Genomic DNA, 17,209 nt, shown 5'->3' on the forward strand with positions numbered 1-17,209 from the left:
GCCAAGTAAAGAAAGGAAGTACTAATTTTCTATGATTCAGATCACATGGACATCTTTTTCATGAAGAAAAGCTACAACAAGACTTTATAGGCTTGGTACTGAATCTATGCTTCACAATAGAAGTTTGTCTCATTAATAAGGTAATCCTCTCTTTTATGAAATTCAATGTTCAATGATCCACTGTTATAGCTCATAACTATGAGTAAAGAGCAGAAGAAGGTTCTTGCGAGGTTCTAAATATCAACAATGATCTTCTTAGACCACTTATTATATATATATATATAACTAATGCTTGATTTAGACCACTTATTATATATATATATATATAACTAACGCTTGATTTAGACCACTTATTACATATATATGGCATATGCTTTAGAACATTTGGCGAGAAGAGAAGTTAATTAAATATGGAAGGGGATAATTAAAGAAAGCAAATTAAGGACAAGAAGGTTCTAAAATTAAAACCAACGGCAATGAGATCATGGACCATATATTTAGCTATATATATAACTTCATGGAATATGTTCTTGAGTGAGTCAAGACATGAACTTTTGATAAAAGTGCAACCATGCAGGTTAAGCATCTTCTTGTTGCTAGAGATAATATATATATATATATATAGTATTCTAGATTAAGAATAAAGAATGGTATGAACGAGCATAGAAGGGTCCATATACTCATTACCACAAATGGAAGACCATGACCATGTATAATATATACTCGGAATTTCATTGACCTAAAGAAACTTTTTGTTTAATAAATCAAAAGTTAAATACATTAATCAATTAATTAATTAATTAGTTGTAAAACAACATGATCACTAGAAAAGTAATCATAAAAGATTCATATGCATTGAAGATGGCAATTTTCTATCACCAACATTCAATCACCTTAGTTCTTTAAAATAAAAAAAAATGTCAATATATATAGATTCTAGAATTAAAAAAAAAATAAAATAGTGATAGGGACTAATGCCACCTAAGACACAAGTGCACGGGTTAATCAAGTAGTAAAGTGCACCTGAAATAGGGTAGCGATTCACGAGGAACTAAGAAGCACTAGTAATAATTCAAGACTCGTTAATTAGCCTAAACTAAGATCGAAGGTGTCAATTCAAGAGTAAAAACTAGAAGCTATTCTGAAAATAAAAGGTCAGTCAATCATGAAAGAGAAATGTTCATGCATAGGTTTCCCCTAGGGTTTTGATTAAGCTCTATACAAAGTTACACTGAATGTTGCAATACAATTAAATCGAGAGACTTCCTAAATCATATTGCCCCCTTTCTCAAGGTGAACAACATCTAATCCCATACGATGCTGATACAAACTACCCTATGACTGCAGTACATTAGTGAACTTTTTCTAGACAAGTCAACACAGATTTAATGAATAGCCAATCCTTCTCTCGAAGCTATTGGCCATAATCCCATACAAAGTATGATTGGAATCTCTTCCTAATCCTCGCTCTCTATGATTGCATTACGGTTGGAATCCTAATGTTAACTCATTCAAAAGAAGGAGAGAATTCTCAATTCCGAAGTACCCTATTTCTAAGCAAACTCGTAGTTCTCTTTAATTGTAGTATGCCTAGCTATACACTGTGGACTCTCGATACATCATTCATGTGCATTAATCAAGAAATTCTCGGCTCTCACTAAGATAGAGTTCAGGACAAGATAAATACTAAAATACACAATTGAATTCAAAAGTATGACATTGCAATAGAAAAATTGATACAAGATTGAATGTCTACAACCAATGTCATCAAAAAGTAAACCCTAGGTTCTAAATATGCCAAACACCATAAATTTTAGTTCTCCATTCATAGAGAAGAATCATATAATCCAATAAGAACAAAAAAAGAAAATATTAAAACTCCTTCAAACTTCTCCGTCCCATATTACCGATGAATCTCCCACAAATCCTCCACAAACACCACCTAGCACTCTTCTTAACGGCTTCCTTGGTATCCTAGATTGTGGATGAAGCTCCCCAACTGATTTGGTTACGGGGAAAAGCCTGAACTCTTGCTCATCTCTTCCTTTTGCTTGGCCACCAAGAGATTTCCCAAAAACCCTCACTCAAACCTTTTATACCTGACCTCTTACAGGTTACTTACCGGCGTAAGAACAAGACCCGAAGGAAATGGAGATAAGGAGTTTGGTACATTATAAACATCTTACATCCATAAACTGCGCTTGTAAGGTATTTTGACTGGGTGTTACGGTCTAACTTACTACGGTAAGTGTTGGAATATAAGCTTCCATGTATAGTGCTTGTAAACTTCCTTATGGGCATATGACATGTCCCTAAATTCCTCAGTCTAACCCTTATGCCTATGCTTAAAAGCATAAGTAATGCATGTAAACCCTTCTGTCTGGCAACTATGCCCCTACTTATGCGCATAAGCATGCCTGCAAGGTCTCCTGTTTGAGGATTCTGGCCCTAAATGATAGTTTAGTAACCCCATTATGCTCTTTTGGCTCAAAATTACTTCTTTTGGCTCCCTCTTGCCCATTATGCACTATCTGTGACCTAGAATCAATTTTTTACCATGTTAAGTACTATCTTTCAAATAAATACTTCAATACTTTCTAATTAAATATAGAAAATAATACAAAATATGTTTAATTATACAATTATCAAATAAAGATCAAACTTAGAGATTATTTTAATTTGTAGGCTTCTTGTTTATTCATAGAATATATCAAACCTCTTTTTCATTCAAGGGTCAAAGTAAAGATAGAGGAAAGTTCAATAACGTAACCATAAATCATTTCCCTCATCAATACTCGTATGAAATATATAATTGATTTATGTGATTTTCATAGATTTCTCATTGTGCTTTCGAACATGTTGACAATAGTAGACAATTGCAAGAGAAATCATGAGAGCAAGAAGATAATGTAAAAATACAATATTTATGAGGTTCGGTGATGTAAACATACAATTGTGAATGTTGCATTTCCTTGGTATCCACAAATACTATATAGTTAAAACAACAATTATAAAATGTCAATATAAGACTTTTAAGAGACATTTAACAAATGTTACTAAATAATTCTTGTTATAAATAACATTTAATTTCAAAATTAGATATGATGAATAACTTTTACCAAGATTTATAAATATTGACTTAAATTGTGATTTATAATTGCTATTTTGTTAAACCAATGTTTTATAAAAAGGTTGATATAAGTTATTTATGAGACCTTTAATAATGTTACTATATAATCTCTATAAAAATAATTATAAATGTTGCAATATTTCAAAAGTAATGTGATAAAATCTTATGGCGACATTTGCAAATGTTGTAAAATAAAAAAAATTATTGCGCAAGCCATATACAAATGTTGGAATAAAATCCACATTGAGATTGTTTACAAATGTTGGGAAAATATCACAATGTCAGAATATATAGATATCTAAGTTTCTTGAAAATGCACAACAAAGTATACCGAGTGTGGCAATAGCAATATATAATCGACATTTGTTACAAAAGTTGGTATAGAGTATTCCAATGGTTGTTGGCTATTTTAGGACATATGACAAATGTCACATAAACCCTTTTTTGTTGTAGTATACATTTCAATTACATATTTCAAGAATAATCTTAAAACAAGAAATGATACCGATAAACAAGTCTTCCATAATGTAATAAGTTCAACTCTATATAAAATCCAATATCAGAAAGCTTGCATGCCAAGAAATTGTTCCCAAACTAAACCGCCGTCGCGATTAGGTGTGGGACTGAAAAGGCCAGTTACACATTTTTAAACATGAAAACAAACCCACCTTGAAGTTGGACTCTGAGTTCACTCATGTGGTGAAGCGCGTATCTCAGAATTAGTGGGGGTACCCACCCACTCCCAAATCAAATTCCCTTCGTGCCTCCTGAATGGGTAACTAATATCAGCAAGTTAACCATGCACACAGCCTCTCACTAAGCAAAACCTTGGAGATCGCTAGTGCAGTAGTCAACTCACAGACTCGTGGTCACCATTATACAGGATCACCATACATATACATAATTGCAGTAAATAAATTCATATAATTTCATTTTAAGTATATCACATAAAATAGTTTCTTTTTATTTTATATCACATTTTCAAAGTATATCTACAAGCCCAATAGAAATCACATTATGAAAAGATACTATAAAAACCATTTATAAATATCATATTCATTTGTATTAAAATGACAAAAATTTAATCTCTAAAAAATAGCAAAATATGAAACAAGGTCTAGAGTAAACAAACAGTAAAACCATTATAAAATCATTATTAGGGAGGGATATCCACTCATAGTGCTTAGACACGTAGGTCTAAGAGCTTATACGTAGTGCTCCTCCGTGAGTGCCCTTAGCTAAGATTCACCACCTATACCAAGTTTAACTCAGTATAAATCTAAAAATAAAAATGAAAATGCTATCTGATATGCAATGCATGAATGGTTAAGTCTATTTTGATTTGAAATCTAATCCAATTAACCTATCTGGATGCCATTTCAGTTCAAAACCACTAATTATACTCAAACTAGCTTCAAGTAAAGTTGAACCAATCCAATTTAGAATCAAACCAACCAAAATCGGGCTCAATTTGCTTGAACTAGGTCAGTTCAATTTGATTGAACCTGTTCAACCTCAACGACTTGAACCAAACTGGTTCAATTGAATTGAACCGGGTCAATGAACCGAACTAGGTTCAATTGAATTGAGCTGGGTCAATTGACTAAACCAACCCAAGGCTTACTCAAAACTTAGCCTAACGGAAAAGAAGCAGGTTAATCTAAATATACCTATAGAAAAGAAGCAGGTTAATCTAAATATACCTACTATGCATAAAATACGATTTTTCAACACTTCACAAACATTAACCAACCATGAAACACATCACCATCATCAATCACATTTACTAATTCAATTCAATAATTAACACACAAAACTGATGTAGAAATTCAAATATAATCAATATAATACCATCAAGTTCTCTTCAAAAAAGTAAATCATGAATTCCCAAAACACATAAATCAAAACCAATCACAATAAGATATTCTCTAAGTCTAACCTTAAAACTCAAGTTTTTCTTTTATTTCTAAAATTCTCTTCTAAGTCTCCTTTCCACTTCTAAAATCCTGTGAAATCAAGAAGAAAAGTGAAACCAAAGAATAAATAAAAGATCTATGTTTTCAAGAGATAAATGCAAGGAAATCAGCGTCTTACCACTTAGAAGAAAACCTAAATCTTCTCACCTTGAACCTGCAAATCGAGAAGGAGAGGGGTGAGGAAAGAAATTGGGTGCGGCAACTTATGGAAGCGAGAAATCACTATAGTAACTAAGGTTCTTAAGACATTAAAATCTCATTTAAGTTAATTTGTAAAAACACCTCGGTAGACTCACAAAATTAACCTATTATGACATTATTGGAGATATTAAACCTAATGGCTCTATTCTTTTATAATTTTACACATTCGAACTCGGTTAACATTCCTCTCCTAAATTAATATTCTCATTAGCATACAAAATTACTATTTTACTCACGAAGAATCAAAAATTTATCAAACTACCCCTTAGGTTAGATCCAGCCTTAAACCAAGGTATTACACAATTATAACACTTTCACCATGATTGCATGTGCCATAAAAGTGCACTATAATGTTTTGATTCTGCAACTACAACTCCATCTATAACTATATTCCCCATCAGCTTATAGATATTTCATGTATTCCTTGTCTCTCTCATTACTATCAATGCACCTTTACTTATCCTGATACAATCCTCATCAGTCTTGTAGTCAAAACAATTCACATGCAAAGTGTCCAAAAATCAGATTCTCTTTTAATTCTGGAACATGTTTGACAGATATCACACAAGGTCCAAACAACACCATCATGCATCCGAATTTTGATCTGCCCCTTTTCAACAATATCACATGCTTTATCATTGCCCATATAGACAAAACCAAGATCACCTGATGTGTACGAATCAAACTATACCTTGTTAGTCAAGTAAAACGAACATCTCGTATCCCAAATCCATGAATCTAAGAGTTCACTTGATAAAACTGAAAGTGAATCCCCATCGCTACAATTTGAATCACTATTCTAAACAACATTAGCAGACTTTGATGAATTATCATTCTTCTCATCACTCTGCTTCTTTTTGTTTGGATAATCTTTTTCTAATGTATATATGCCCTATCTGCTGACATTTATACGTTACTCTCAGTCTCTTAGTTCTACTCTGATCCAGCATTTTTCCATTTACTTCTCTATAAGAGCAATATACAACAAACTATTATTAAAAATGGAAAGTTAAAAGGATTTTATTTGAATTAGAAATTTGCGTTGCAAGAAAATTTCAAAAGTTCAAAATCGTAATATTTTATCAACTTGCTAATGAAAAAACAGATTTCATGTGATAATTAATAGCAATTGAAACAAAGTTTCTTCCTTGTTTGTTTGTGAGAATAATTAGAAAACTATCGTAAGCAAATCAAACAATATACATCGATCATAAACTTTAGGCACCAAACTTAACATGCAAAAGTCTCTCTCTCAATGCGAGTGAGTAAGAAATCCACAATGTGCATGGGAAGACACTCTCCTATTAACAAATCAAAGACCACGGAATTCTACTTGAATAATGACACTAGATGCACACATTCCTTTCATCCAAACAAAATCCACCAACTAAATGAAATGTGAGACGGAGAAATTGAAAATATCACCAAAAATTACCACTATCCATGGATCTTCTAGGCATGTCTAGAGCTTGAAACATGCCTCCCCCATCAAGATTAAAGAACAAGTGACAAAACTATAGTTGAAGTTTCAGCGAAATCTGATTCAAGTTTCATTAAATTTTGCGTTAATTTTCACAGTGAAAGTCAATCCTAACCCAACACAATTTTTTTGGTTAAATTCTTTGAGTAATTTCACTGTAAACATGAAATGGGTGAGAATTTTGTATTAAAAGTAGATTCTATGATTGAGTGGTTCACTGAATCAGGTGTAAATTTAATTAAGAAAGTAATCTTATAAAGTTGATTCTATATATATTCTTATTTATGAGTGAGCCAATGGATGAGAATCTTCTAGAGATGAAAGAACTTTATAGCCATGGCTCTTACATATATTCTCACTTTTTAGAATTAGACTTTGTGTTAGAATTAAAATATTTTTGGAGAACATGTGGACATTGTATTGATGTTTAGTTACATTCTTTATAGATATGCACTTTCCACATATGAAGTCTAGAAAATTATGCTTAGCTTAGCAAACACTAACCATCATATATATAGCCTAAAGCTTTTCCTTTGATGAAAAATTCATGTGTAATTTATTGATGCAATGTTTTTTCTATTTTTTCATGGCACAAATCCAAAAAATCTAGTTTTAATAAATCCCATGAAATTTTTATTTTTCAAACTACAAAATATTTTATTAATGTTCAAATAAAAACAAATTTAAAAGTAAAAAGTTTATTTCTTTAAGTAAATTACTAAATTACTTCAATAACCAAATTTATATAATCTATTACCTCGTTGAAAGTTCATCCATAATTGAAATTGAAGTTGAATTTCAATATATGTATACATAAACAATTAATGCATTAATTCTAGCAATTCAAACATGAATATTGAAAAGAAAGAGAGAGAAAAAAAAAAACAAATAGAAAACGTGATGAGGAGATGACATCACTCTAGAATAGACGTTTAAAGAAAGTTTGGAAGAGTTTGTGGCTTTAACTTACAATGAATGAGGGAATGAAGAAAAAATAAGCACGAGGCTTAATGTTGTGGCTCTCATATCATATGGATCCTTTATGCATGTTGACCAGCCATCTTCTAGTTTGACCCATCTACGTACAAAGAACCCAAATCCAACTCCCCAATTAAAGGGCCCCACATATACACACTCCCTTTCACTTTCCCTCACAAATTTGTCCCTTTTCCCTCTCTATAAATAAAGAAACACAACCAAGAGTTCGTTACTCACTTGAACTAAACTAACTACCATTTGTAACTGTCAAACATGGAACAAGATGGATCATCGAAAGGAGAAGGAGAGGTCAAGTACCGGGGAGTTCGACGCCGGCCATGGGGGAAGTTTGCAGCAGAAATAAGGGATTCAGCTCGACACGGAGTCAGGGTTTGGCTCGGCACTTTCGACACAGCTGAGGAAGCAGCTAGGGCCTATGACCGAGCTGCTTATTCTATGAGGGGCTCACTCGCTGTGTTGAATTTTCCAAATGAAGTTCATCTGTTACAACGCGGAAGCTCATCTTCGTCAGGGGCATCGTCTTCTTCACTTGTTGGGGCAAATAAAAAGGAGGTGATCGAGTTCGAGTACTTAGATGATAAGGTGTTGGAGGACATGCTTGAATATGGCGAGAACGAGAAAGGTTATAAGAAGAACTGAATTATTATCAGTATGGGGATGCTGTTCAGACATTATTACATATATAAAATAAGAGCCAAATTATCTAAAATTTTCATGCACGTCTGAACTTCTAATATTAACTACATTATCTACTACTTAATTATATATATTCTCAATTATTAAATTTTATTATTTTAATTATGAAAAATGAGCATTACATTCATTCCCAGAGAATTCTTTAGGACTGTGATTAATTGTTTGTGTGTGTGTGTAACCATGTATAACTCATTCTGATGAGAATTAATAGACTAGGAATGGGGGAATAGAGACCACAAACAACTTAGACGTATGTTGGCCGCAAGATGATATATTAGACCATATTCTTTTGTTTGTGAAGGTTATTAGTACCCTAATTTATTCAAGTTATATAAGTCCAATTTGGATGGCAACTGAAAGCCTAAGCCAAGGAAGGAAATCATATTTTGTACTTTTTATTAATGTTTCTCCTTCTACATATAGAAGTACTAATAAATGCATCTCTCTCTCTCTCTCTCTCTCTCTCTCTCTCTCTCTCTCTTTAGTGACCAAAAGCAATCTCTCTCTCCTTCTACATATAGAAGTACTAATAAATGCATCTCTCTCTCTCTCTCTCTCTCTCTCTCTCTTTAGTGACCAAAAGCAATCTCTCTCTCCTTCTACATATAGAAGTACTAATAAATGCATCTCTCTCTCTCTCTCTCTCTCTCTCTCTCTAGTGACCAAAAGCAATAACTATCAAGCTTTATTGAATCCTTACCCAAAAAAAGGGGTACTTGTGTTTGGATTCTATCTATTAGGCTAACACGAGTATTTTATTTGAGTTGAATTTTATCTTTGTAACGCATTATATATATATAATCAATCACAATTCGAAGTCTTTCAATAAATTAATTAGAAGAGCGATAAGTGGTAATTCGAGGGTTGTTTTTGTCTTGTGGTTTATAATTTATCTTATTACATGTATAACATCTATAATTTTAGAAGAAAGCAAAAGACTAAACACGACAATTGCATATATAAAAATGCAAACTTGAATTAAATTTTTTTTCAACTAAACACGACAATGGCAAGTACAACCCAAGGCATGCAAGCAGGAACAATACGGCCAACCCATGTGCTCTCACTCGATTGATACAAGTAGCGAGCGGCAAACCTACACCCAAAGCCTAGCTAGGATCCTTTGCCACCAATTCATCCAACGCATTTCAAATTAGGCCATAAACTTTTAGTAAATCATGCTTTTTGCAATGGGACTTATACCACGAGATCGGAGTTCCTTTGGCAATCAAAAATTATTTAGTTTACGTCTCTATTTATTTTTAACTTGATCTGTTTTACACAAGACACAACTGATGAAGCAAATTTTTTGTTGTTCCACCACCTTTGAATAGTATGACTTCCCATTGTTTGGATCACTAGCATTTTCCCAACTTGGCCAAATTAACTTGTATTGTTATTTATATAAAATCTATAGCCATATATATATATATATATATATGTATGTATGTATGTATATTTAAAAAAAAAATGAACTTTGATCTTTCATTACTATCGTGATGTTGCTACGGTTAGAGTTTTGAAATAAAATTTATTTTAAAAAAAATTATGATGAAAAACTTCCATGTGTGTTAACTTGATATTTTGTAATTTTTTAAATTAATTATTAAGAATTGATTGATTATTAAAATAGATAAATTTTGATGCACTTTAAGGATAATTTATGAGCTAATTTTTTCTACTATTATTTTGTCTTTATTCACTTAAATTATTTTAATATGTAGGATTTATTTATTTTGATTGAAAATTCATAAATTAAAAACTTCGCTTTATATATATTTCTCAAAACTAAGGAAAAAATGGTGAAATCAGCCAAACGTAATCATATACTTTTCTAAATGCCATAAAATTTGTAATAGGTATACTGACTTACATAAAGTATGGAATATGTTTTCTTGGTTATAAATAATTTATATATAATTAATTTATAGCTCCAAAGTCAACTTCAAGAAAACTTCTAGCTCAACATTAATGAAGCTCATATCAACATCACAGTGAGGATGATGCATGCATGCATGGCGTGTAGATAAACACTACTCTCCCTTTCAAGGGCTCATTTGAGTGTCTATGTTCAAATAATATGTAATGATAGTACTGTAGAAAAGTTTTAAGTAAATTTTTAAGGTTTTGTCTTTTTCTAATAAATTATCACCTTAATTAACTTTCATTCACATTCAAGAAATGGTTTAATCCCTCTATATATGGCATGATAATCTTTTTGCTCTAATTAGTTGAGATGCATGTTGCAAGATATACATGGAGATTCTACAAATATAATGTAATAGATAGAGATTCATATACATAGAGATAGTCCAAACTTAGTTAATGGTTATGGGGACCATGCATAAGTATGTGCAGGGCACATGTAACTCTTGCTATCACCTCTCACCAGATCAAGGTGGGCCAGCAACTTGCATCTTGTCTCTTAAGAGCTCATAGCGAAAGTTATAGAATGGTTTATGAATATGACAATTGAAAGTGAAACAGGATCAAGGACGATGAATCTATTTATAACAAACAAATAATCATATAAGTTCGTTTGTAGGTGTTAGTTTTTTTAAGATATTCAAGTAATAATTAAGTATATAATATTTTATTTATTAATGTAATAAGAAAAGTCGGATTCAATAAGCCTTTTTGTAGAGTTAGATTGTCATACATGTGCCATATTTTAAAAGCCCAAACTATGTGATTGAATAAATCCCTTTTTCATATATATTTATATTTTTTTAAAAATTTTATTTAGCCAGTAAATAACAAAAATTCCATCACTATTTGAGGTTGAGTATACCAGAGAAAAAGCAGATTATTTGATGGAAAAAGAATGAGCTTTGTTTGAACAATCTAGTCTAATAGAAGATTAAACCCCATATCTTAAAATTAATACATCAAATTTTGGCCATTATTTGAGGTTGAGTATATAGGGAAAAAAAAAAAGCAGAATATTTGATGGAAAAATATGAGATTTATTTGAATAATTTTGTCTAATAGAAAATTAAACCCTATATCTTGCACTAATACATCAAGTTAATGATAAAATCCACTGGCATGATAGAAAAAAGTCAAGAGTAAAGATACTAGGATAAAGTTTTTATAAACAAAAAGTATATATATATATATATATCACTCTCTATGTGTTTATTCCAAATGTAAAAGATGGGATTAGACACTGTTTATGTAGCATTGATGTAGTTACATAAAAGAGATAGTAAACTTGTCAATGAGACACACAAAAAAGAGATAATAAAAGCAAAGCACAATGCCCACCTTAAAACTTAGACTTGAAACCTATCGTATAATTTACTTAAGACCAAGAAGTAAGTTAGGTCCCAAATAAATGGCTCAATCAAATGTTTAACATTGGCGTATCTAGACATCCAGCATAATTCTCACTTGTAGCGCGTGGGCATGAATAGTTCACACTAGGAGAAGTGGAGCATAAATATTGTTAGGATTGCTTTTAACATTTGGAACAATCTCTTAGACACAATAGATTAGGGGTGTAAATGAGGTTAGCTTGTGTTAGCCTAGTCCAACTCAACCCCAGCTCAAGTTTAAGCTCTATTCAAGCCTAGTTAATAAACTTGAGCTCGACCTAGACCATAACAAGCCAAGCTTATGAGTCTTAACGATCTGAGATTGTGGCAGTGACAAGACCAAAGATGAAGACTATGAGATAAAGATATCCAAAACTAGGATGGAAAAGAGTAACTTATCTATGGCCCATCACTTCCTAAGATACAAAAGTTATTTCTCAGAAGGTGATACGAGCTTTGTTATGCGTACTTAGGGATGGCAACGGGTAGGGTATGGGTAGGGTATGCCAAAACCCTTACCCGTACCCGTAACCCCTACCCCATACCCGTACCCTTACCCGTACCCTTCAGGGTAAAAAAAATCATACCCTTACCCTTACCCGCAGGGTACGGGTATACCCGCAGGGTACCCGCTTACCCGTTGTTCAAATTATCGAATTAAATTTAAATAATAATAAAAATAAATTAATTATACATTATATTACAATCTTTAAACACATCCATAAATTCAAAATTACAAGTTGATATATATATTTGCTTATCTTAAATTATATAATCACATAAAAATGACGTCTATTTAGGACTCAATGGTAACTCTACCTTTTGTTTTGTTCATGTTTAACCATTTTGGTTTTTGTTTAAAATTTTTTCATATATCTACTATTTATATTTTATATAGCTTCAAATTTTATAAATATCTAGTAATAATATCTAGTAATATTTTGTTCTCATAAGTTATATCCAATTGATTTTTTATTAGTATCTTATTTTTCATGATGTTCTTATAATTTTTATATTTGTTTATTTTTTAATTTAATTATGATTCTTAATATATATCTAAAATTCAATTTTGATAATATTATCAAATATAAATATAGAAATTAAATAACATTGAAAATAATATATTAAGAGAAAATTTGAAGTATTATTTTCAAATTAATCACTATGAAAATAGATATTGAGTAAATTGTGAGTAAATGTTTAGTTTTATAAAAAATTATATATATATATGAGAGGGTAAGGGTACGGGTACGGGTTTTACCCGTACCCTCTTCAACGGGTAAGGGTAAGGGTAAGGGTACGGGTAGGGTAGGGGCATACCCTTACCCGACCCGTACCCGCTCAAAAACTAACGGGTAATACCCGTACCCGTACCCGTACCCGGTCAAAGAGGGTAATACCCTCTTTGACCGGGTACGGGTACGGGTATACCCGTCGGGTAGGGTACAAATTGCCATCTCTATGCGTACTAAGCTGAAAGTATATATATAGGGGTCGTATAAATAGTAAAGTGTACCCTAAGGTAAGGTAGTTGATCCCATGAGAACCGGTGCTCCTAGTACTAATTGTTTTTTTATTATCTAGCCGGTGAGTTGAAAGATGGTTGCTAAATCACCTAAACTAAAAGAAACTATTCAAGAGACCACGAAAGACGGTAAAATTGAGGGAGATACCAGATTGAGAACATGATACCTTGGATATGAATCCCCTTGATACTATATTCCAACTGAATTCCTATATTATCTAAGTATTGAGTGATTGTAGACCATGGAGATTCCTAAAGTAAACTAACCCCTTTCTCAAGGCGGTTTATCCATAATCCCATAAGTATTAGGTTTAACTTAAATCCAAAGAGTTCGACACCATACACCCTAACTCTAAGCGTGCACCCAACCTCTATCTTCTATGTTGGGATCTATACATAATTGATTTTTCAATCCTAATCATGCAAGTCAAATATATATTTGGGGCTTGCACACATGCAAATACAAGCATAAAGTAAATATAGAAGATTCACAAGAAAACACATCAACTAGCCAATATAATTAAAAAGAAATTCAACTACAAATTCATCTAAGGTTCATCAATCGAAGGCACCAATAGAAGGTTTAGCTACTCATACTTTAAAAATCCATAACAAAATCCAAAGAGTTCAACATGATTGAAAGCATAAGGAAAACACCCCTTAATACTAGCTCTCCTCATGTGGATGATGGATTCCCACAATGTGGCTATGAACTTCATCTTCAATATCATGCCAAAACACTACTATCACCATCTTGGATTGCTCCTTGATTAGTTTTCTTCGATCCTCTATGAAGCCCTAGCCTTAGACGCCATCTATGCCAAAAGGTAATTGCCCCAAAACATAGTAGAGTCTTGCCCCTTTTAATTGCTAGAAACAAGTAGAGCATGCTTGTGCTAATCATTCTGGGCACCTAGGGCTCAAAATTTGGCAAATAGATGAAAAAAAAAAAAGAATAAGCAAGGCCTACGTACGCCCGTGCTTATGAAAGCAAGCCCATACTCTGTGCTACCTTACCATGCTTATTTCAGGTTGAATTTCTACATAACTACAATACTACTACAGTGCATCTTGTAGTACTACTACAAAAACCACATCATTTCACAAAGTCATATTTGAAGCGTGCTTTTCACTAAAAATGTACATTTTCCCTCATTTTGCTCCAATTCACTCCCACATTCATTCCTTTCATCCCAAGTACCTAAATTCTTACTCAAAACCAAAAAGAAACAACACCAAGTACAAAAATAGCATAATTTATGCTAGAAGGAAAGCAAAGTGCATCGATTAATGATATGAAAATATGTATAATTCTACACTCATTAGAAGGTTGTGCAAGATTCAAATGGAGAAAGGCAACCCACAATAGTGATAATGGGAAGAAATAAAATTTAAAAACTAGAGAAGAGATAAGGAGAGCTTTAGATTTTTGGATTTAAAATATTTTTCTCTAAAACTGTTTGTAAAATTAAATTCTAAATTTAATTTGTCCATGAAGTTTTCTTAATCAAACCTTGATTAAGTCCGTTATCATCTTTTACATTTTTGAATGATCAAATGAGTAGAAAATATTCAAATTAAGCTTATTTATTTGTTCAACCTAAAATCTCAACTGAAGCCCAACTCATTTATAGTTAATGGTGGCAATACTGAAACCACTAACTACAAGTAGGGAAAATAGTGCTCAACGTAATACCTCTACTATTCCTAGGACCTCTAATATGTATACAAAACCTGGTCCTTTTAAATGGTGTAGATGCATTGAGATTGAGTGAATATCTTAAGAGAAAAGGTGATATGGACGAATTGTGGCCACCCACAAAATGTAAGTGTATGTGCTTATCGAGTAATAAAATGTGCTAAGGCGCAAGGTATCAGTCCACATGGAACTAGAGATTACTAGTACTGATTATAATCCGCAAATTAACCTAATCCAATTAGTGAGGTATGCAAGTAAACTAAAAATAAGAATCAAAGGTATGAAAGACAATATGGCTAATCAAGCATAAAAAGGGGGTATTCGGGCATAGTTTTCCTCTTGGGTTTGTTAAGTCATGTATAAATCTAGTAATCCAAATTGAACCAAAAGAACTCATAAATTATACTACCCTTCTTTCTCAATGTGAGTAGTAACTAGTCCCATACGGAGCTAATACAGACAACCCTATGATCATAGTGCACATTATGAACTCGTAACAAGAATAAACAAGCATTCAAGAAATAGACAATCCTCCTCTCAAAATAACTACCCTCAATCCCATACAAAGTAGAATTGAGATCTCTCTCCGAAACAACTCTTTACCATTGCATTATGAATGGAATTGCTTTCTAATTCACTCAAAAGGATTATGGAAGGAGAACTCTCAACTCTAAAGTACCCTATCTCTAGGCGTACTCATAACTCCCTTCAATCATGGCTTTCCTATGCTAGGTGAGTCTCTCAACTTGTCGTAAAAGCTCATCAAACATAAATCTAGGGCTCTTGCCTCAATAGAATTCAAAACAACAGATGCACACAATTGAATTCAATAATGAAAGATTGTAATTAATAGTCATTGTAAAAGCATTAAAGATACACAACCATAGCCAATCAAATCTTAAACCCTAGAGTTCATCTATGCCTAAACACTTATAAATTAGTTCTCCATCAAAGGAGGGCAATCAAGCAAATCACAAGAAACAATTGACATAATTGAAGACATAAATCCCCCTTGAGATTGCTGATGGATTCTGCCCCCTAGCTTCCATAAATGCCGCCAAGGTGCTCCCAGAAGACTTCAATGATGTCCCTATGAGGTGGGTGAATCTTCTCTCCTCAATGGATTGCTCTAGAAAGTCTGAAGAAGTTTTCCTCTTTTTTCTTAAGCTTGGCCCTCAAAAGATATGTCCAAAATCCTTATCAAATCTTTTATATCTACTCACTTGCGGGCGCTTTACAGGCATAAGAACTAGGCCATAAGAAGCTGAAGATGATGGGTTCAATGCCTTATGAGCAAACTTGTTATAGCCCAGTTTACGGCCGTCAGTGCTGGATATTAATCTTCTCTGGCTGGCTCTTGCAACCCCCCTTATGGGCAGATGTTATTCCCTGTAAGCTCCTCTAGCTAACCCTTACAGTCAACCTTAAGAGTGTAAGCCATCCCGTAAGCAAGGTTTAAAAAGGTGAAAGCGTACTTGAGGTGTTTTGCTTTTATGAGGCGAGGCATAAGCCTCGAAGCGGTCTGAGGCATAAGCCTTAACAAAAAAACTTAAAATTGTAAATAATAATTGATAAAATAGAATAAATAGTCATAAAATTCATAATAAAATGATTCATTGTCTTTGGTTTTCATATTTTTTTTTTAACTTAAATTTACCTCATAGTTCATTTTAATTTCTAAGAAATTGTTTTCTAATTGCTCCAAAAAAACATTGACACTATCATCACTCATTAATCACTATCACTAGAAAAGTTTTTCATAAAATCATTTTCTTCTTCATCTTCAACATCATCCTCTTCCCATTCGGATTCTTCCTCCACCAATGCTATTGGCCTTTTTTTCTTTACCTACAAATATTTATAGTGTGATAATTTGAAAACTAAATCATAAATTAATGTTTAATAATTAATTCAAGTATTAAAGCCTTATAAGAAAATTTAACTAACCTCTTTTACTCGCTACGCTTGCTTCATGGTCTTCACCATTTGAATGTGATTTCCTTTTCCTTTTACTTCCGTTGCCATTGTCATCTTTAAGTAGCATTGGCACATCATCAACATCAAAATCATTTTCATTAAATGTTAATGCATTTCCATCCTCTTCATAATTGTTTTCTTGATCAACAACCCATTCATCATCGGATGGTATATGATCAACAATTAGTGGATCCTCATCATCTTTGAGT

The 17,209-nt window shown here is 32.6% G+C and overlaps 1 protein-coding gene across 1 annotated transcript; it reads left to right on the forward strand.

Moving 5' to 3' along the window:
* Positions 1-8,038: 8,038 nt before the first annotated feature.
* Positions 8,039-8,425, forward strand: LOC120258392 (ethylene-responsive transcription factor 14-like). The gene has a single exon (XM_039265778.1). The coding sequence runs from the start codon at positions 8,039-8,041 to the stop codon at positions 8,423-8,425; it is 387 nt and encodes a 128-aa protein (XP_039121712.1).
* Positions 8,426-17,209: the final 8,784 nt, after the last annotated feature.

Source organism: Dioscorea cayenensis, chromosome 1 (genome assembly GCF_009730915.1).
Source record: "Dioscorea cayenensis subsp. rotundata cultivar TDr96_F1 chromosome 1, TDr96_F1_v2_PseudoChromosome.rev07_lg8_w22 25.fasta, whole genome shotgun sequence".
Taxonomy (NCBI): Eukaryota; Viridiplantae; Streptophyta; class Magnoliopsida; order Dioscoreales; family Dioscoreaceae; genus Dioscorea; species Dioscorea cayenensis.